Genomic DNA, 21,466 nt, shown 5'->3' with positions numbered 1-21,466 from the left:
AGGACATCAAAAGTACTTTTAAATATTATAGTGTCCAAAAATGGGTGGGTATTAAATTGGCATATGCAAAAGTTTTGGCAAGGACAGTTTCTTTTGTGTATGTTGTTACATTGCCATTTAATCACGTAAACCAATTGTGTTAACTAGATTTGTGTTTTTTAATCACTTAATGTGTTTACATTGTTTGGGTCTTGGGAGTGCATTAATATGATTTCCATTATTTCATTCAATGTTACTTATTGAGCACTTACTGTACTAAGATCTTGGGAGAAGACACTACAGAAGTGTTGGTAATAATAATAGTATTTGTTAAGCACTTACTATGTGTCAAACACTATTCTAAGTGCTGGGGGAGAAAGAAATTAATCACTTTGGGTGCAGTCCCTGTCCCATGGGGGGGCTCACAGTCTAAGAAGGAAGGAGAACAGTTCTAGAACTCCCATTTTACAGACAAGGTAAGTGACTTGTCTAAGGTCACGCGGCAGGCAAATGGCAAAGGGGAAATTAGGAGCCAGGTCCACTGGCTTCCAGGCCTAGACTGTTTCCACTCCGCCCCATGGTATGGTAGGAGGGGCGGGAGAGCTGTTTGCCTTACTTCCAAACATAAACTACACTGCGTTTAATGCTTTGGCGTTTAAGACTGTATCTTCAAGAAATCAATTCCCACCGCTAACCTGGATTTTCCAGCGCTTAGAACAGTACTTGGCACATAGTAAGCGCTTAACAAATGCCATCATCATCATCATAATGATGGCATTTATTAAGCGCTTACTATGTGCCAAGCACTGTTCTAAGCACTGGAAAATCCATCATCATAATGGCATTTATTAAGCGCTATGTGCCAAGCACTGTTCTATCAACCAATCAATCGTATTTATTGAGCACTTACTGTGTGCAGAGCACTGTACTAAGCGCTTGGGAAGTACAAGTTGGCAACATATAGAGACAGTCCCTACCCAACAGTGGGCTCACAGTCTAAAAGACTGTTCTAACTGCTGGGGAGATTACAAGGTGATCAGGTTGGCCCCGGGGGCCTCACAGTCTTGATCCCCATTTTCCAGATGAGGTAACCGAGGCACAGACAAGTGAAGTGACTTGCCCGCGGCTGACAACTGGTGGAACGGCATTTGAACCCATGACCCCTGACTCCAGAGCCGGTGTTCTTTCCACTGTGCCACGCTGCTTCTCTGATGACGATGGTGATTATTTATTTATTTTACTTGTACATATCTATTCTATTTATTTTATTTTGTTAGTATGTTTGGTTTTGTTCTCTGTCTCCCCCTTTTAGACTGTGAGCCCAATGTTGGGTAGGGACTGTCTCTGTATGTTGCCAATTTGTACTTCCCAAGCGCTTAGTACAGTGCTCTGCACATAGTAAGCGCTAAATAAATACGATTGATGATGATTATTATTATAAAGTAATGGTTGGTAACCCCTGATTTTTCCGGAGTGGGGAGGGCTCCAAGCCGATCCGAGAGGGGGCGGAGCTTCCCGAGAAGAGAAAAAACAATATTGACAAAGAAATGAACCTATTGGACGAAGCTTCGCTACAACGCCATCCGCTCCGGCTAGGAGAAGGAATGTGATTGGTTGTTGCGAAGGGGGGGTGGGAGGTTTGGGGGCGTTGGAGCCAATCGAGGGGGAGACCCTGAGAACGGAGGCCAATCACGTAAGGCGGGAGAGGATGGACGGTACCATTTCCGAAAATAAGCAAGGGGGGGAGAAGGGGGAAAACGGTCGACGGGCGGTGCGTTAGCGGCTTGGCTGACCGCTACTACCCCAACAAGTGTAGAAACAGAGTAGGGTTAGCCCTCTCTACAGGCTTTGGAATCCAAAATTTATTATCCGCACGTCAACCGGTGACGATGTCACGATACCGGTCCCCCTCGAGGGTGGGTTGAGTAGTTTAAGAGCTCCGGGTCACGTGAGCCGGCTCCAAAATGGCGACCGCGTCCGCCGGCTGGGGGTTGGAGGCGGAGGAGTTCGAGGATGCCCCTGATGTGGAGCCGCTGGAACCCACGCTGAGCAACATCATCGAGCAGCGCAGCCTTAAGTGGATCTTCGTCGGGGGCAAAGGCGGCGTGGGCAAGACCACCTGCAGGTTGGGAGGGCTGAGGAGAAGAGGCTCCCGCCGGGGGGGGGGGGGCGGTGGGAGGTACCAACCTCAGAGGAGGAAGGGGTGGCGAGGAAGAGTAGTTCCCCAGTTGGCGTGGAGGGGTGAGGAAAAAGAGGGAGTACGTCACACCGCCCTGAGTCAGCAGGGGAGGGAAAAGGGCCAATTGACCGTGGGGGCAGCCAACTGTTGACTGCTTCCTAAGGGGAGGGGACTTTGGGCCTTCATCGACGTGGTTAGATCGAGAGGGGCGCGAGCAGGTGGAGCCTGGGTGTCCTCGCCTTCCCTCCGGAGATGGCAAAATCCCCCGGATTATGCCACTCATCTGGCATCCATTTTATGCCCACGCCTGCCCTCCCCTCGACATCTTCCGTGGTCTCTGCCACGCCTCCCTCTTATAATAATAATAGCATTTGTTAAGCGCTCACTGTGCTAAGCACTGGGGAGGTTACTCGGTGATCAGGTTGTCAATCAATCATATTTATTGAGCGCTTACTATGTGCAGAGCACTGTGCTAAGCGCTTGGGAAGTACAAATTGGCAACATATAGAGACAGTCCCTACCCAACATTGGGCTCACAGTCTAAAAGGGGGAGACAGAGAACAAAACCAAACATACTAACAAAATAAAATAGAGTAGATATGTACTAAATAGAGTAATAAATATGTACAAACATACATACATATATACAGGTGCTGTGGGGAAGGGAAGGAGGTAAGATGGGGGGATGGAGAGGAGGACGAGGGGGAGTTGTCCCACGGGGGGCTCACAGTCTTCATCCCCATTTTACAGATGAGGGAACTGAGGCACAGAGAATCAATCAATCATATTTATTGAGCGCTTACTGTGTGCAGAGCACTGTACTAAGCGCTTGGGAAGTACAAGTCGGCAACATATAGAGACGGTCCCTGCCCAACAGCGGGCTCACAGCCTTTCAAGTTCATAGCAAGTGCTGAACAAATACCATAATTAAGAGACCACTCTGGGGCGGGAGATCCGCCGCCATCTCCCGTCTCTGCCATGCCCCCGAAGTGACCTGCCCAAAGTCACACAGCTGACAATTGGCGGAGCCAGGATTTGAACCCGTGACCTCTGACTCCAAAGCCCGTGCTCTCTCCACTGAGCCACACTGCTTCTCTATCCCTCCCTGGGCCCGTGGTGCTCCTTTTTGCATGGGGCCCTGTGTCTCTTCCCCCCGCCCCCCCCCCCCCCCCGCCACACACACACACTTGAGGATGGGGGTGGAAGGGAGGTGAACACGGCAGGTAGTTCTCTGGTGTCTTGCTCCATCCAGTTGCAGCCTGGCAGTGCAGCTGTCCAAAGGGCGGGAAAGCGTCCTCATCATTTCCACCGACCCAGCCCACAATATCTCCGATGCCTTCGACCAAAAGTTCTCCAAAGTTCCCACCAAAGTCAAGGGCTATGACAACCTTTTTGCCATGGTGAGTGACCGAAGAGGGCAGAGGGGAAGGGGAATGGAAGAGAACCACAGTGGCGAGGCCTTTGGCAAAGGAAGAACCACTCTAAACCGTTAGCTTTTTGTGGACAGAGAACGTGCCTACCAGCTCTGTTATAGTGTACTCTCCCAAGCACTTGGTCCAGTGCTCTGCACACAGTAAGTGCTCAATAAATACTATCGATTGATTGAAAGGATCAGCCACGTGTGGGAGTGATCCCGTGTTGCTCATGGTCGTGTTCTACCAGAGAGCTCTGCTGAGGTCTTAGACGAGGGGGCTGGTAGTTGGAAATTCCCCCTCAGGCCCCTGAGCAATTTTCCCCACCTATCAGGCAGAAGGAAAGCTCTCCACCCTGTCTTTCCAGTCCAGACTTAGGGTCCTGTGCGTAAATTGATTTTTGAGGATGGTGTGTACCATTGAGAACGGCAAGGGAGAACATGCACGAGGAATTTGATCCTAGTGCTAGTGGTTTGTGTAGTGCCACTTGCTCTTCTCCCTGCCAGTCCTGTTCCCTCTGGGGCAGTGAGTGCAGCACATTGTGAAGTGCATGCACTGGGTTAACACCCTGAATCCATCCAGTGCCGATCGACGCTCTGCTGTAGCCCCCAAACCCAGCAGGCAGCGGCCCCGTTAGCCGCTAAGGTCTTCGCTGCCCACTAGTCAGCTTGCTTGCAGAGCTGAGGCTAGAACTCTGATCTCCCGATTCCCAGAGCCGGGCCCTTTCCACCAATCTGACAATAACGACGCGCTTCTTTCTCTGCCTCCTGAGCCTCCTCGGTGCTCTCCCATCTATTTTTATCCCGGGCTGGGAGGGGAAAGGGTTATTCTTTGCATTTTCAGATTGGAGAACTGAGGTCCAGAAGGTTAAGTGACTCTCCCAAGGTCACACAGCAAGTCAGCAGCCGAGCCAGGACCGGAACCCAGGTGACCTGCCTCCCAGCCCAGTGCTGCCTACCCATTGGACATAGCTGCCAGAAGTCAGCTCTGAAACCCAGAACCTGCTTGTTCAGGGCTCCTGTATTCGTGCCCTCTCAGTCTGGGCCTCACCCCGTCCTCTAGTGGGTTCCACTCCATGGGGCATCCCCTCTGCAGGAGATCGACCCCAGCCTGGGAGTGGCAGAGCTTCCTGATGAGTTTTTCGAGGAGGACAACATGCTGAGCATGGGCAAGAAGATGATGCAAGAGGCAATGAGTGCCTTCCCTGGCATTGATGAGGCCATGAGCTATGCTGAGGTCATGAGGTGAGGAGGGTGGGCGAAGGGGTGATGATGGTGGTGTTTGTTAAGCACTTACTATGTGCCAAGCGCTGGGGTAGATACAAGGTAATTAGGTTGTCCCACGTGGGGCTCACAGTCTTCATCCCCATTTTACAGATGAGGTAACTGAGGCACAGAAGTGAAGTGACTTGCCCAAAGTCACAGAGCTGACAATTGGCGGAGCTGGGATTAGAACCCACGACCTCTGACTCCCAAGCCTGGGCTCTTTCCACTAAGCCACATACCTGCCGGGTAGAGCCCCTCGGACAGAGGGCCCCCAGCAGAGAACCGAAGGATTGGAGAAGAGCCGAGATGTCGGTGTCTGACACTGCCACCGGAGCCTTTTCGGGCCTGCTCTTAGCAGCGTTAAGTCCACCACCTCAGACCCTGACGTCCCAGCTCTCTCCATGCTGCTTCTCCTTGTGAGCAGGGAATATGTCTACAAAAAATTATACTCTCCTGAGCGCTTAGTACAGAGCTCTGCACACAGTTAAGAGCTCTGTAAATACCAGTGATTAATGTCTACACAGCACTGAGTGAGCTTTTCAGCAACTGTCTCCGTTTTCTCTCTCCGCTCTCTTCTCTTACTCTGCCCCAGCTCACACTCTTTGCTCCTCCCACGTTTACCGAATTGTACTTTGGGCTTCCCACCGCTCATGCCTTTCCTGCTGCGTAGAAACACCTCCCCTCCCTCCCCTTGATTTTCCAAACCCTGTCCCTTCCCACCTGCTAGTCTAGGAAGAAAGCCACTTCCTCCTAGAGGCCTTCCCCAACTAATCCTCGCCTCCCTTTTCCTATTCTCCCAGCCAGTTTAGCACTTAGATGTACATATAAAATTAGGCAAATAGACTGAGTAAATGTAGGTATCGATAAGAAGTAGTTGGATATGTACATGTCAGTCTTGGTCTATTTGCCTACTCTTGTCGGTTTTGGGTTTTTTTTTTTTGTTAAATATACTTTGCATCTAGTCTCTTCTTCCTGTGCCTGTTGGATATTGCCAATTCCATTCTGCCTGTCTTCCCCTGTTAGATTGCAAGCTCCTTGAGGGGCAGCACCACAACTTTAACTTCTGGTGTGTGTTCTCAAGGACCTAGGATGGTATTCTGTGCATGGTAGCCACTCAGTAAATGCTAGTGGTGGTGGTGATGGCCTCCAAGCCACTCTGGGTGACGCTTCCTGTGTATGTGCCCAGGCTTGTGAAAGGGATGAACTTCTCCGTGGTTGTATTTGACACGGCCCCCACCGGCCACACCTTACGGCTGCTCAACTTCCCCACTATCGTGGAACGAGGCCTAGGCCGGCTCATGCAGATCAAGAACCAAATCAGCCCCTTCATCTCCCAGGTAGCGGGGGTGCTGGGGAAGCAGGGGGAGGAGGGGCGGAGGGCACAGCCTCGCCTTCCTGAAACGATAACACTGACCGGGGTTACCCTTGCAGATGTGTAACATGCTGGGCCTGGGTGACATGAATGCCGATCAGCTGGCGTCCAAACTGGAAGAAACGTTGCCTGTCATCCGCTCCGTCAGCGAGCAGTTCAAAGACCCGGTGAGGCTGGAGCAGGAGCTAGCGTGGTCAACGGGCCAGCCCATCCCGGGACCTTGAGCTCCCAAGACCACCTTCCTCGTGCCTCCCCACCCCCAGGCTCCTGATTTTTTACCTCTTCACTCCCCCCAGGAGCAGACCACCTTCATCTGCGTGTGCATTGCTGAGTTCCTGTCCCTGTATGAGACCGAGCGCCTCATCCAGGAGCTGGCCAAGTGTAAGATCGACACCCACAACATTATCGTCAACCAGCTGGTGTTCCCCGACCCCGAGAAGCCTTGCAAGATGTGTGAGGCCCGGCACAAGATCCAGTCCAAATACCTCGACCAGGTACGGCTGCCCCCCAGTTCCACGTAGACTAGCGCGGTTGTGGCCTGGCAGCCAAGATTCCCCTTGCCGGGTGGTGAAGGACGAAGGCGCAGCTATAGAGCAGAGCAGAGACGTTCAGTCGCCGGGTCCACATGGCCAGGTTTCCCCATGACTCCGTCGGAGTCCCCCTTGGTTTCTGAGGGGGGGAATCAGAGGCCACAACTCCGGGGCAGCTGCTGCCTCCACCCATCTTTCCTTTCCTCCCTCCCTCACAGATGGAAGACCTGTATGAAGACTTCCACATCGTCAAGCTGCCGTTGCTCCCCCATGAAGTGCGAGGGGCCGACAAGGTGAACACCTTCTCCAGCCTCCTGCTCGAACCCTACAAGCCACCCAGCACTAAATAGCCACCTCAACCCCATGGGACTTCTCCGGTTCTGACCATTCCACTCCACACCCCCGGCCCACAGCCTGGCAGATGACGGATGAGGGGGGCGGGGGAGGGGGAAGAAAGAGGGAGGAGCAGGGGCACCCACCCCAGCATCAACCTTTCAGCGACTCCCCCAGCCCTCCCCTTCCCCAGAGCAGCAGTTTCAGCAGTGGTCCAGGTGGCCTGCATGGCCACCTGTGGTCGCTGCCCTTGGGGAGGGGAAGGGGAGAGGGTATTTATTTTCTTTACGGGGGCCAGGCCGGAGTGAGGTTTGATTTGGTTAAAAATACTCTTCTCTCCTTCCCCTCCAGGAGCCAGGGCTCTAGTTTTGGCAAAGGGCAAGTGCCCTGTAGTGCCCACTCCTCCCCCTCGCCATCCCCACGGCCTCCCCTTCTCCCATTCCTCCCCACTTCTGTACCACCATTCAGTTCTCTTCAATAAAGAAAACTAATTACCGGTGCTGGTGCCTGGCTGATTCTGGTGGGGAAGCAGAGATAGGATGAGATAAAGGCAAGGGCTTGGCCTGCTGCCCCCAAAGGCTGTTGGGAGATGAAAAAGGGAGTTAGGAGATGAGGACAGGACCCTGCCTTATAGAGCAAGGGGATGATGATGATAATGGTATTTGATAAGCGCTTACTATGTGCTAAGCGCTGGGATTGGAACAAGCAAATTGGGTTGGACACAGTCCCTGTCCCACATGGGGCTCACAGTCTCAATCTCCACTTTACAGATGAGGTAACTGAGGCGAAGAGAAGTAAAGCGATTTGCCCAAAGTGCAGAGCAGACAAGTGGTGGAGCCAGGATTAGAACCCCAGACCTTCTGTCTCCTAGGCCTGTGCTCTGTCCACTATGCCATGCCCTTCAATAAAGGAGGGCGAGGCAAGGGTTGCCTAGCCCTCTTGCTCACTTGTAAGAGCCAGCTTCCACGAGGCAGAGAGTTAAAAGCAAGCCCTGGGCTTCACCCACGTTTCATTGCTCTCAGCAGCCCTACTGCTACCCAGCCCAACCCCCTTGCCTCCTGGGCTTGAGCCATGTTCCGGCTTCTAGGGCCCTGGTTCCAGTTCCTGCTCCCAGTGCCCTTCCCTGTTGCCAGCCTGGGGCAGGAAAGCTCAAACTCTGGGAATGGGTGGGGGCAAGAGGCTCTGCTGGCACCAGCACCGGATCCTTGCCGGGTGACTGCCCACCATCAACTTTGCGGGAATGAGGAAAGCTCAGTGCCAGCTCCGTTCGCTCCCCTTGTTCACTGGGCAGCCTTGGGCTGGGAACCAGCTGTTCTTATGGCACCGCTGCAACACAGGCCTCATGGCTCCACTAGGACACTAGAAATTGAAGGGGGGCAGGGGACGGGGGAGCCCGTGGGAACGGGGCCCGGTGGGGCAGGTGAGCAGCCAAGGGTTGAGATGGGACGCAGAAGGGAGCCGGATTACTTGGCAGGAGAGCTGGCCTTGGCAGCTGTTTGTCCAGGGAATAACGGCAGGATGTTGGGCAAGGGCTGGCCGTGGGATTCTCAGGAGGGAGGGGTCAGTCCCCTAGGGGCTAGGTTCTCTGGCCCCTGCCTCCCACCTACTTGTCTTTCCACATTCACTTTTCATTCTGAATAATAACAATAATCGGGGAATTTCTTACTCCCTTACTTTGTGTTAAGCGTTGGGGTAGATATAAAATAATCAGATCAGACACAGTCCCTGTCACTGTTTGTTGTATTTTCCCAAGTGCTTAGTAAATACGATTGAGTGAATGAATGAATCCACATGGGCTTGACAGTAAGCACTCAATAAATACGATTGAATGAATGAATGAAAGGGAGAGGGAGAATGTATTTAGTCCCCATTTTGCAGATGAGGGAACTGAGGTACAGAGAAGTCAAGTGAGTTGCTCATGGTCAGATAGCAGACAAGTGGTGGAGGCAGGATTAGAATCCAGGACTCTCCTGGCTCCCAGGTCTGTGCTTTCTCCCTCAGGTCAACACTGCTTCCAGTCCTGAGTGGGGATGCTGAGACACCTCAGCTTGGGGCCCCCTGGAGAGAAAAGGAACCTGGCCGTGCCTGTTTCAGTCCCCGTGCAGGTGAGTTTGAGGGCTCCCCTGAAAAAATGTTACCCAAACACTGTGTTCAGAGCACTGTACTGAGAAGCAGCATGGCAAAATAGATAGAGCATGGGCCCGGGAGTCAGAAGATCGTGGATTCTGATCCCAGCTCTACCACATGTCTGCTGTGTGACCTTGGTTAAGTCACTTCACTTCCCCTGTGCCTCAGTTGCCTCATCTGGAAAATGGGGATTGAGACTGTGAGCTCCACGTGGGGACAGGGACTGTGTCCAACTCAATTTGCTTGTATCCACCCCAGCGCTTAGTATAGTGTCTGGCACATAGTAAGCACTTAACAAATACCACAACTACTAAGCACTTGGGAGAGTACAATAGAATTCGTAATAATCCCTGCCCTCAGGAAATTTACAGTCTAGAGAAGGAGATGGACACTTTAATAAATTACAGGTAGGGGAAGCAACAGAATAGAAGTGCTATGAGGTTGGGGTGAGTATCAAAGTGCCAAGTGCATAGACCACACAGAAGGGAGGGAAAGTACAGAGGGGAGATGAGAGGTTAGTCAGGGAAGGCTTCCCAAGATTGAGGCACAGTAAAGAGGTTTGTATTAGAGTGAAATGTGTGGACTGGGTTATAATAGGAGTGGGGCAAGGAGAGGTGGAGGGAAAGAGCTGACCGAGAGCCTTAAAGCCAATGGTGAAGCGTTTGTTTGAGACTACCCCAGCACTTAACACAGTGTGGACAAACAGTATTATTATATCAAGGATTTAGGATTTGGGAGGGTGGGAGTTTGGGGGAGGGTGAAACGGGAGTCTAGAGAAGGAGCTGGGAGCCTCGGAAGTGGGCTGGAATAGGTTTAGGGAGGCAGGGTGAGGACAGGAGGGGGGAACTGGCAGGGGGGATTTTTAGGGTATGTGGTACCTTTTTTCTAGACCCTTTCCAGGTTGGGGTTGGGGGGGTAGGAGCAGGAGGGTGACAGCTTTCTCTTCCCCCAAGAGGTTCTTTCCCAGACCCCCAACCTTTCAGGAGACCCAAGCCCCAGAGACCTCTCCTTGACCTGGATGTGGGGCTGGGTGAGGGTTAAAGGGGTTGTCACTGTCTGGAATTTTCTGTCTGCCCCAGTAAGGGGTTAGCCAAATCCGTTAGCAGGTCAGCGCTCAGCTGGGATGGGTTCCAGCTCTCCAGGAGGAGGGAGGAAAGAAAGGGAAATTATTAAGGAGGCGGGGTGACTCCCTCTTCTAAAGAGCCCCAACCCTAACATTTCCCTCTAGCCAACCTGACCTCACTAACTTTTCTGACATCTGGGCTATCAGGGGAGAGATTGGTCAGACTCTGGTCTGAGAGTGCCACACTTCTGCCCCCGCCCCAGGTATCTGAAACTGGAGATTTCTTTTTCTGGATTCAAGTTTACAGGTCCATTTTATGGATGGAAACAGTTCTGCTCCTCGGAGGAGGCCTCCCCACCCTACCCACCTGGCTGGCTCTTCAACCTTCTTCCCTGCATTGCAACATGCTTTACAACAAAGTAATCTGGTTCCATGTGGATTTCATTTGACTTGTCAAGTGTCCCAAACCCCTGACTCAACCTAGTGCTCAGAAACAGGGTAGGGGTAGTTCCCCCATACAATAGAGAAGCAGCATGGCCTAGTGGGAAGGGCCTGGGAGTGGGGACATGGGTTCTAATCCTAACTCTTGCCAGTTGTCTGCTGTGTGACCTTAGACGAGTCACTTCACTTCTCTGGGCCTCAGTTTCCTCATCTGTAAAATGGGGATTAAGACTGTGAGCCCCATGTGGGACATGGACTATGTCCAATCTGATGATCTTGTATCATTCATTCATTCAATCAATGCAGAGCACTGCACTAAGCGCTTTTTTATGGCATTTATTAAGCGCTTACTATGTGCAAAGCACTGTTCTAAACACAGGGGAGGTTACAAAGTAATCAGGTTGTCCCACTAGGGGCTCATAGTCTTGATCCCCATTTTACAGATGAGGTAACGGAGGCTCAGAGAAGTTAAGTGACTTGCCCAAAGTCACACAGCTGACAATTGGTGCAGTCAGGATTTGGATCCATGACCCCTGACTCCAAAGCCCGTGTTCCACTGAGCCACGCTGCTTCTCAACAGTGCTTCTACAGTGCCTAGCACATAGTAAGCACTTAACAAGTACCATTTCAAAAATTACACTCCACCTCCTCACTCTTCAGTTTTTAAACCAGCACATCCCCAAGCAGCTGAGCTGGGGCTGGGGCAGGTGAGAAAGGTGGAGGGGTGGGAAGCTCCCGTGCACAAACACACTGACCGGCCTATCTCCCTCCCCTAATCCCCGGACCGATAGGCAGCTGCTGCAGAACCGTGGGGGAGGGGAGGCAGGCTGCTCTCCCATTTCCTAGGAAAGGAAAACTGAGTCATGAAAGAAGCCAAAGCTAGGGGCAAAGTCGAGGAAAGTCAAGGGGCTACTTTCCAACTCATCTACTCCCCATCTCCCGGGCTTCTCTTGGCATCCCAATGGACCCCTGAGTCGTGAGAGGGGAGCAGCAGTGGGTGGTCTTGGAGTTGTTGGAAATCTCTCCTTTCCCCGCCCCTGCGCTCCTGGCCCGGGCTTTACCCAGGCATCCTGGGCTGGCTGGATAGGCAGAAAACACGAGCTCAGCAGCCCAGGCCCCAAAAAATAACCCCCACCCACGGCTAATTGCAGGGTGAGGAGCCCGCAGGTCCCACGTAATGGCTATCGAGCAGAGCCCTGGAATTAGGGGAAGCAGGGAGAGGGCAAGAGGGGCGGGAGGGGGACAAAAGTGGGACCGAAAGAGGCGGGAGGAAGAACGTGGCCGTGGGCCCCGAGCCTCTCCTAGCTTTAGCCTAGGGGAGGTAGGGGACGAGGAATTTCAGCTGGGGGCGGTGAGTGTTGGAAAGGAGTCGGACTGGATGGAAAGCCTGCAGGCAGCGACTGAAGGCGAGTTACCCCTCAGCCCGCCCTTTCACTCCTTCTCCGCCCTCCCCCGCAGGGCCCAGATCAGAATTGGGGCGGGGAGGGGTAGGGGGAAAGCCCTGGCCTGACCCTGAAGTATAATAGGAGGAGGAGGGGATTGGGGGGAGCTGGGCTCGGTTTGGAGAGGGCACCGCCCGGGCCGGGTTATGGGGGTGGGGGTGATGGGTTGGGCGGGGGCCGGTTTGACCTCTCGGGACCTCTGTTCTCTCCCAAGATAAGGGGGGAGAGCCCCTCCCCCATATCCAGACCTGCCCCTCCCCAGGGCAGCAGGAGGAACGGGAATATTCAGGCAGGCCCAGCCCCTCCCGGGGAGGGAGAGAAATCCCAATCCTCCCGGTTGTCTCAGCCTTTCCCCCCAAATGCGCCTTCGTTCAGTTCCCTGGGCAGTGAGGACGCCGCAGCAGAGAAAAACCGAGATTCGCTCCCTTCCTATCTGAGGGCAAGGTGTTTATGGGCCCGAATGGATCTATCTGCTCTCCTGGCTTGGGCCTCCCCGCAACTCCGACTCCTGCCTTCCCCCCTCCCCGGGATTAAAAAACAACGAGCGGCCCCAAAACCTGGAAGGCGTTGACTTGTTAATCACATTTTTAAAAACCAAAGACAAACCAGGGTAGGGAGCTGGTGACAGCAGACGCCTTCATGGAGGGGCAGAAAGTGGATGCTTTGGGGAGGGAGCCCCGTCCTTCCCCTCCATGCCGGGAGCTGTGACCGGGGTGGGGGAGAGGGAAGAAGGGTGTGGACAGGTCCGATGGGGAACGCCCCGAGGTTTTAGGCCACGTGCCTCAGTTTCCCCCTACGGCGGGTTGGCGGGGGCTTCTAGCCAGTGGCCTTTGTGGTGGTGGGGGTAGTCGGTGTGCCCCCGGCACCTATGGGAGGAGAAGGTCAGAGTGGGGTGGAGCCGGGATGGAAAGGGGGGGCGCCGCTGGGGAAAAACGGCTCTTTTCCATTGGTCCAACAGACACCCTTCTCGCCACACCCTCCCGGACTCCTCCTCCCCCCCTTCACCCGGGGTCCGGTTCCCGTTCCTCCCGTCCCTCCCGTCTTCTCCGCCTGTCCGTTCTGCCGCCGCCGTCGCTGGTGAGGAACCGGGTACAGGGATGCGGCCGGGGGAGAGGGGAACGGGGGATCCAGAAGGGTCAGGGGAGAAGGGAAGTAGAGGAAAAGGGGCAGTGGGGTAACGGAGGAGGGAGAGGGGAAACTCCGTACCTTTATTGTACTCTTTTAGGGGCTTAGGACAGTGTTCTGCACACAGTAGGCACTCGATAAATACTGGTGATTGGATGGATGGATGCGAGGATAACGCGGGCGCAGGATAGGGTGGCGAGCGCTGAGGAGCTGGATCCAAAGACTGGAATCTGAGGGTGGTCGGGGAAGCGCTTAGTACAGTGCTCTGCACACAGTAAGCGCTCAATAAATACAATTGATTGATTGGGGGGGTTGGGTGGTGCGAGGAGGGAGTGTCAGCTCTCGGCCCGGCCTGGAGTCCTTTGGGGCGGACAAGGAGAGGAGACGGGGGCTGGGCCTCCCCAGCCGCGACCTCCCTTCCCAGCGGCGTCTTCCACCCCTAGGTGCCAGTCCGGTCCCCCGTCCCCCACGCCATGACAGTGACTTACACAGCCCGGGTGGCCAACGCGCGTTTCGGCGGCTTTTCGCAGCTGCTGCTGCTGTGGCGGGGCAGCATCTACAAGCTGCTGTACCGGGAGGTGCTGGCCTTCCTGTTGCTCTACGTGGGGCTCAGCGTGACCTATCGGTGAGGGGGCGTGGTCCCTCGGGAAGGGGCACGAGGGGCAGCACCGGCGTTTCTGCTAGAACTACAGTTCGGGGGCTGGGGGTTGGGGGGCAATAGCCGGAGAGAAATGGGAGGCCGAGGACGCTAACCCTTCCTCCTCACCGTCCTCCCTCCCACCCCTCCACACTCAGCTTTGTCCTGTCAGAGGCCCAGAAGCGGTACTTCGAAAAGCTGGCCATCTACTGCGACAACTATGCCAACCTCATTCCTGTCTCCTTTGTCCTGGGTAGGAGCTCTCGCCCTCAATACTCAACTGCCCCCCCCCTTCCCCTCCTGAACCGCCACCCACGGAGGGGAAAGGGAGACTGTTCACTGGAGCCCCAGGTGGCTCTCCCCTTTCCTTGGGAGACAGTTCTCTGATCCACACCGCCCCCGAGACACACACACACGTACCCTACCCCTCTAACGCCTCCCACCTCCCTATTGCCCCTAGGTTTCTATGTGACACTGGTGGTGAATCGCTGGTGGAATCAATACACCTGCATGCCCCTGCCTGACCCACTCATGTGTGCCATCTCTGGCACAGTGCATGGGCACGATGAGCGGGGGCGTCTGTACCGCCGCACCCTGATGCGTTATGCCAGCCTCTCCGCCGTACTCATCCTCCGCTCCGTCAGCACCGCCGTCTTCAAACGTTTCCCCACCATCGATCACGTGGTGGAGGCCGGTGAGGGAGGGATGTCCTTGGAAGGAGGTGGGGGGAGTGGCAGTGATGGGGGGGGGGGGGCTCTGGAGGTGGCTAGGTGACCCCATCCCACCCCAGAAGCAGCTGCGTGAACAAAAATGCAGCCCAAGGCTCTCAAAACCCCATAGGAGGCTTGGTGTGGGAGGGGGAGAACGGTGAACATCACAGGTGGCTGCATTTGTGCCTACCTGCAAAGGCTGACGGGTGCATCCGTGGGCGCCCTTACCCGACAGGATTCATGACCCGCGAGGAGCGAAAGAAATACGAGAACCTGAACTCCTCATACAACAAGTACTGGATCCCCTGTGTCTGGTTCAGCAACTTGGCCGCACAGGCCCGCAAGGAGGGCCGGATCCGAGACAACAGCGCTCTCAAGCTGCTCATGGAGGTGAGGGGCCCGGGCTGGGGCAAAAAAAGAAGGGGAAGGAAGGCCCCTGGCCAGACCAGCATGGGGGCGGTCAGGAAGTTGGGTTTCTCTGGCCAGGGGCCACTGTTGGGACTCCCCTTTCACCTGTCCCCCACAACAAGCCGGATGTTCCCTCTGATCCGGGATGCTTCTCCCACAAGCTGCTGAATAGCTCACATTGTGCTGCGAAGACATCAATCAGTCACTGGTATTTATTGAGCACTTACTGTGTGCAGAGCACTGTACTAAACGCCTGGGAGAGTACAATGTAACAGATTTGGTAGACATGTTCCCTGCCCACAAGGAGAAGCAGCGTGGTCTAGTGGAGAGAGCAAGGGTCTGGGAGTCAGAAGGACCTGGGTTCTAATCCCAGCTCTGCCACTCATCTACTGTGTGACCTTGGGCAAGTCACTAATTTATCTGGGCTTCAGTTCCCTCATCTGAAAAATGGGACATAAGACTGTGAGCCCCACATGGGCCAGGGACTGTGTCCAGCCTGATTAGCTTTTGTCTACGCCAGTGCTTAGTACAGTGCCTGCACATTCATTCATTCATTCAATCGTATTTATTGAGTGCTTACTGTGTGCAGAGCACTGTACTAAGCGCTTGGGAAGTACTAGTTGGCAACATATAGAGACGGTCCCTACCCAACAGCGGCCTCACAGTCTAGAAGGGGGAGACAGACAACAAAACATTAACAAAATAAAATTAATAGAATAAATATGTACACATAAAATAAATAGAGTAATAAATACGTACAAACATATATACATATATCCAGGTGCTGTGGGGAGGGGAAGGAGGTAAGGTGGGGGGATGGGGAGGGGGAGGAGGGGGGACACATAGTAAGCACTTAACAAATACCACTATTATTATTATTATTGTTATCATTAAGGACCTTACAGTCTAGAGGCGGCACAAATGAAGGGCTCCTGGAGTCAGGGAAGGCTACTGACAAAGGGTAAAAGAAATTTTCACTGGAAAGAGGGGTGGGGGGGACGGACGGACTGCAGAGCCTCCTCTCCTCCATACCAACTGAAATACATACCACTCCCCCTCCTGGGAAGCTAGGGACCAAGAGGAGGTCAGGATTGACTAGTTCAGGCCTGACCTCTCCTCCCCACCCCCCGGCCCCCACAGGAGCTGAACGGTTTCCGAGGGAAGTGCGGCATGCTCTTCCATTACGACTGGATCAGTGTCCCTCTGGTCTACACCCAGGTAACCCTCTACCCATAGGGCCTGAGCCCAGGAATCAGGGCCCAGCCACTCCTGGGGATGTGCAGGATGGGATGGGAAAGTGACCTCCAGGATTCTTCCCACAGTTCCTGCCATAAATGGGGGCAGTGGTGGGGGTTCCTGAGCAGAGGGAGGGAATCCTACTCAAAGTCTGTTGGTGGTGACTCCAGACCTACCTCTTGCCATCAGGTAGTGACCATCGCCGTGTACAGCTTCTTCTTGGCCTGTCTGATTGGGCGCCAGTTCCTGGATCCCACCCGCGGATACCGAGGGCATGACCTGGACCTCTGTGTACCTGTCTTCACCCTGCTCCAATTCTTCTTCTATGTGGGCTGGCTCAAGGTGTGGGGCAGGGCCTGGGGAAGGGAAGCTCCACAGCCCACAGCTCTGCAGCTCCACACCCACGTGTGGAAAACAGAAGGGAGATTAGAGATGCTGGCACTCTGATCTGCTGAGAAGGAGGGTGGCCTAGTGGAAAGAGCATAAACCTCCGAGTCACAGGGCCTGGGTTCCAATCCAGGCTCTGCCACTTGCCTTCTGGGAGACCTTGGGCAAGGCACTTAACTATCTTATACCTACCACAGTGCTGAATACAGTGCCTGGCACATAATGCTTAACAAGTGTTATTTAATAATAATTTTTTAAAAAATCAGGTCTACCGACTTTTGTGCTTTCCTAAGTGCCTAGTATAGTTCTCTGCACACAGTAGACACTCAAGTACCAATTGCTATACCTATCCACCCACTGGTGAAGGCTGCTCTGTGCCTCAGCTTCTCCATCAGGAAAATGGGGATTAAATACCTGTTCTCCCTCCCACATCCCCGTGTGGGACAGGGACTGTGTCTGACCTGATTATCTTGTATCTACCCCAGCCCTTAACAAACATTATCACCATATTTGCCTCTACTCCCTTGGATCCTTCTTTCCCAGGCACTGACACTGGTGTTCTAAAATGAATTTAGGAGAGGAAAGGGCCTAGTGGTGGTGGTGGTGGTGGTGGTGGCAATGGAGTAACTGGACAGTGGTGGGAGGTCTCAGAGGGGGGAAATGGTGGGGAGTAAGGAGTGAGAGGGGCCAGAGAAGCCCCCCAACGCCCCAGCCCTTCACTCTTTTTAGGTGGCCGAACAGCTGATCAACCCTTTTGGAGAGGATGATGATGACTTTGAGACTAACTTTCTGATTGACCGGAATTTCCAGGTAATGTCCCACTTACCTCCCCAACCAGCTAGACATGCCAGGCCCCCTACGCCCCCAGGGGAGGGGGTGAGGAGCCTGGGCTTGTGGTGGGAGAGAACTGGCTATCTCTGCCCCAGTCTCACTCTTGCACTGGCGCTTCGAGAGCCATCCCCCTGCTCCTGCCCTCTCCCCCAGGTGTCCATGCTGGCAGTAGATGAGATGTACGATGACCTCCCAATGCTCGAGAAGGATCGGTACTGGGATGCTGCCAATGCCCGTGCCCCCTACACAGCCGCCACACTCTTTCTGCTCCACCAGCCCTCCTTCCAGGGCTCCACTTTTGATATCACGTGAGTCCTTGATGGGGATGGGGCCCCGAAGGGAGTGGGGGAACTACAGCCCTGCCTACTTCTGGACTGGCCCCCAGTTCAGGCCAGACGGTAGAGCCTATCATTCCCCCCAAACATCAGACTCCCTGTTGGCAGGATCCCTCAACCAGCAACATTTCCTTCAGTCAAACCCCACAATCCCCAAAGGCTAAGTCAAATTGCCCTCCAGGGAAACCCAAATCCCTCCAACTGCAAATGATACCACTCCCCACCTGGATTCTTATCCTCAGCTGCCCTTTGTCATGTTCAGTCCCTAGCAGGTCTCCCTTTGTTCTGAGGGAGTGTCCCCATTGGTTGAACTTGTCTAAGCACCACACAAGCACCCTGCAATTTAGCCCTTTTCTGTAACCCCTGGACCATCAATGGTAGTGGCCTTAGGCCAAGTGCTGGGGTGGCCACCCTCCTGGGTGCTAACAAAGGAGAAAACCAAGGTTATCCAGTTCTCTTTTGACTCAGGCCAAAGGCAGGCTGTTCCTCTGCACATTTTCCTCCCAGCCACTGTCCAGTAAGCTCCAATGGCTAGCCATATCCCTCTGCATCAAAAAACCCTCTCCATTGACATCAAGCAACTCACTCCACTCTCTTCATCATAATATATCTACCATCCACTCCCCAGTCACCTTAGTAGTAATAATAGTAGTTATTAAGCACTTACTGTGCACATTCTACTAGACATTCGGAAAGAATGCACAGGTAGGGGTGAGGGGGAGGGGCTTTACTCCACTCTCAGCGGCCCGTGACCCTTTGATCATGCTAATAGTGATAATTGTGGTATTTAAGTGCTTACTCTGTGCCAGGCTCTGTACTAAGCACTGGGGTAGATCCAAGATAATCTGCTTTGCCCTTGGATTTGTACCCTTAATTCACCCCATTTTCAACCCTATGGCACTTAAGTACATATCCGTAATTTATTTATAGTAATGTTTTTCTCCCTTTCTACAGTGTAAGACTAGACTGTGAGCCCACCTTTGGGTAGGGACCGTCCCTATATGTTGCCAACTTGTACTTCCCAAGCGCTTCTAGACTTTCTAGACTGTGAGCCCACTGTTGGGTAGGGACCGTCTCTATATGTTGCCAACTTGTACTTCCCAAGCGCTTAGTACAGTGTTCTGCACACAGTAAGCGCTCAATAAATACGATTGATTGTAAGCTCCTTGTGGGCAGGGAATGAGTCTACCAACTGTTATATTGTACTCTCCCAAGGGCTTAGTACAGTGCTCTGCATATAGTAAGCGCTCAGTAAATTCCATTCAATTGGTCACAATTGGTCCCTGTCCCTCACGGGCTCACAGTCTAAATAGTGGGGAGAACAGGTATTTAAACCCGATTTTATAGATGTGATGTTTCCCAATAGTAGTGACAGCATGTATTGAGTAGTGCACTGTATTAGGTGTCTAGGAAATACAGAATCACGGAAGGAGCTAACACTCGAAAAGAGGAGACAAAAAGAAAAATATTTACAAGTAGAGAGATTGAAATTAAAATGGAAATATTTACATGAGTGCTATATATTTCCATTTTAATTTCAATCTCTAATTGCAGAGAGTTGGCAGAGAAGCAGCATGGCCTAGTGGTTAGATCCCAGGCCTGGGAGTCAGAAGGACCTGTTTTCTAATCCCGCAAAATTGTCTGCTGTGTGACTGTGGGCAAATCATTTAAGTTCTCTGGGTCAGTTACCTCATCTGTAAAATGGGGATGAAGACTGAGTTCCATGTGAGACATTGACTGCACCTAACCTAACTTATATCGACCTTGGCACTTAGCACAGTGCCTGGAACATAGTAAGTGCTTAAGAAATACCATTAAAAAAAGGATGACATAGCTCAGGGTACTGGGAAATGAAGAATCAGGTAAAGTTTGTTGAAAAAGGTCAAAAGGTGGGATTTAAGGAGGGATCTAAATGTAGGGAGAGCTGTAGTCTGTACTACATGTTGGGGGGTGGGGGACAGCGTGAGCAGGTGGACAGAGGAAGACTCTCCCGTAGACACTTTTCCCCTCCCAACACCACACCCACAAATAGTCCTGACCTCAGCCCTCCTCAAGTTCAAAGCCTTCCTTAAATCCCCCTTCCCTTCCCCAGTGAATTCCCATAGCGACTCAACAGCCCACTCAGCACTTCTGTACATTCAGTTTTTCCAATTCCTCCTACTCCCTATCTGCTCCTTGTTCTTCCTACTGCTCCCACAATTTGTAAATATTTTGTTCTCGCCCCACCCTGCCGTAGAGGAGGGTAAGCGCCACATGGGCAGGGAACGTGACTCATGCTTTGGTTGTACTCTGCTCAGCACAGTGCGTTGCCCTCTCACGCTCAGCAGGTGCCGAACGCCCTCATGACTCCAGCCTCAGATTTGCGGGGTGGGGTGGGGGGCAGCCGACAGGGTTCCTAGTGCCAGGCTAGAGTTGAGAGGAGTGGCTTTCATAGCCTGCCCCCGCTCACCTTCCCCTCAGGCTGCCCAAGGAGGACATGCAGATCCAGCGGCTGGAGGACATCAGCGAGCGCATGGAGGAAGGGCAGCCGGAGCCGGGGGACCTGCTGCACCGCCTGCTGCCCGCCGGCCCCGCCCCTGGCTACTTCAGTCGCCGCCTCTCGCTGCTGCGCAGGAAGAACAGCTGTGTCTCTGAAGCCTCCACCACCTACAGTTGCCTCTGCCCTGATGGCTCTGTCCCAGATTGTGCCTGTGGACCTTTGGGCCCCCATGACCACAGGGAGGGGGGTGCCAGCTGTGAAGCGGGGGAGGATGAGGCCCTCGGTGACATGGGTGCCACTGGGCAGCCCCCTCCAGACCACGACCTCCACTGCTTCCTTGACGCCCCTCATCATCCCCAGAAGGAGCTTGGGGCTGGGGAGCCCTCAGTGGCCATCTCCATGCCCCGGGGGGAATCCGCAGTGAAAGGCGTGACTGGGCCAGCTCCACTCTGGCTACAGAGCCCCATTGGAGAGGAGGAGGAGAGCCTGGCCTGAGTACCCTACTGGCACCAGTTGCCTGACCACATGGCCTTCAGCCCCCGGGTCTCAGCTGGAGATGGGGGTGGCAGGGCCCAGTTGGGAGCCTGTGGCGTCTAGATGGAGGTAGCCCCGGCCCAGTTCGGACCCTCCATCCAACGCCCACCGAAGGTGCCGGAGGAGGACGTGCACAGAATAGGTTCCCAATGGCAGACTTCTCAGCTTCTTGTGCCCACTCCAGAGACCTGATGGGCATCTTATTCAGAGCCAGGCAAGCAGCCCTGGCTGAGCCCCTTCCTGTCTTACCTCCCACTATTTCTGCACAGCACTGTGGTAGGAGCTACTAGCGAGTGATATGTGTGTGTGCATGAGTGTGTGTGCGCACGTGCATGTGTGCATACACACACGCCAGTGCACTTGTGAAAAATGGGGGGCGAGGAGGGACTGGTATCCCCTCTTTGCTCTGCCCTGGGGACTTGACCTCCTCCTTCCCTCTTTCTGATTAAACATCTAAATACGACTACTTCTCTTGGGGGACAGGGCAAGAAGGGTTCCTACGGGGAGCAAGGGAGGGCTTTGAGGGCTGTGATCCTCTTCCAGATTCTGTCCGCCTCTCCTGGGCCGCTTCCACTGCAGGAGTTGGAACTGGGGTCCAGTACCTTGGCCCACTGCCCCTGCCTTGGGCAGAGGGGCCTTGG

General features: G+C 53.8%; 2 protein-coding genes across 2 annotated transcripts; both read left to right on the top strand.

Moving 5' to 3' along the window:
• Nucleotides 1–1,920: 1,920 nt before the first annotated feature.
• GET3 (guided entry of tail-anchored proteins factor 3, ATPase) lies at nucleotides 1,921–7,569 on the top strand. Its single transcript, XM_038771440.1, has 7 exons — nucleotides 1,921–2,104; nucleotides 3,411–3,558; nucleotides 4,666–4,814; nucleotides 6,022–6,172; nucleotides 6,267–6,374; nucleotides 6,504–6,701; nucleotides 6,956–7,569. The coding sequence occupies exons 1-7, from the start codon at nucleotides 1,944–1,946 to the stop codon at nucleotides 7,085–7,087; spliced, it is 1,047 nt and encodes a 348-aa protein (XP_038627368.1). The 5' UTR covers nucleotides 1,921–1,943; the 3' UTR covers nucleotides 7,088–7,569.
• Nucleotides 7,570–13,741: 6,172 nt separating this feature from the next.
• On the top strand, nucleotides 13,742–21,235 carry BEST2 (bestrophin 2). The gene is made up of 9 exons (XM_038771374.1): nucleotides 13,742–13,893; nucleotides 14,064–14,158; nucleotides 14,366–14,599; nucleotides 14,851–15,005; nucleotides 16,164–16,241; nucleotides 16,449–16,601; nucleotides 17,376–17,456; nucleotides 17,631–17,785; nucleotides 20,273–21,235. Exons 1-9 carry the CDS (start codon nucleotides 13,742–13,744, stop codon nucleotides 20,784–20,786), a joined length of 1,617 nt encoding a protein of 538 aa, XP_038627302.1. The 3' UTR covers nucleotides 20,787–21,235.
• The last annotated feature ends 231 nt before the right edge of the window (nucleotides 21,236–21,466 follow it).

Source organism: Tachyglossus aculeatus, chromosome X2 (genome assembly GCF_015852505.1).
Source record: "Tachyglossus aculeatus isolate mTacAcu1 chromosome X2, mTacAcu1.pri, whole genome shotgun sequence".
NCBI classification, from domain to species: Eukaryota; Metazoa; Chordata; class Mammalia; order Monotremata; family Tachyglossidae; genus Tachyglossus; species Tachyglossus aculeatus.
Note: the sequence above shows the minus strand (reverse complement) of the source record. Positions and strands in the feature narration are given on the sequence as shown.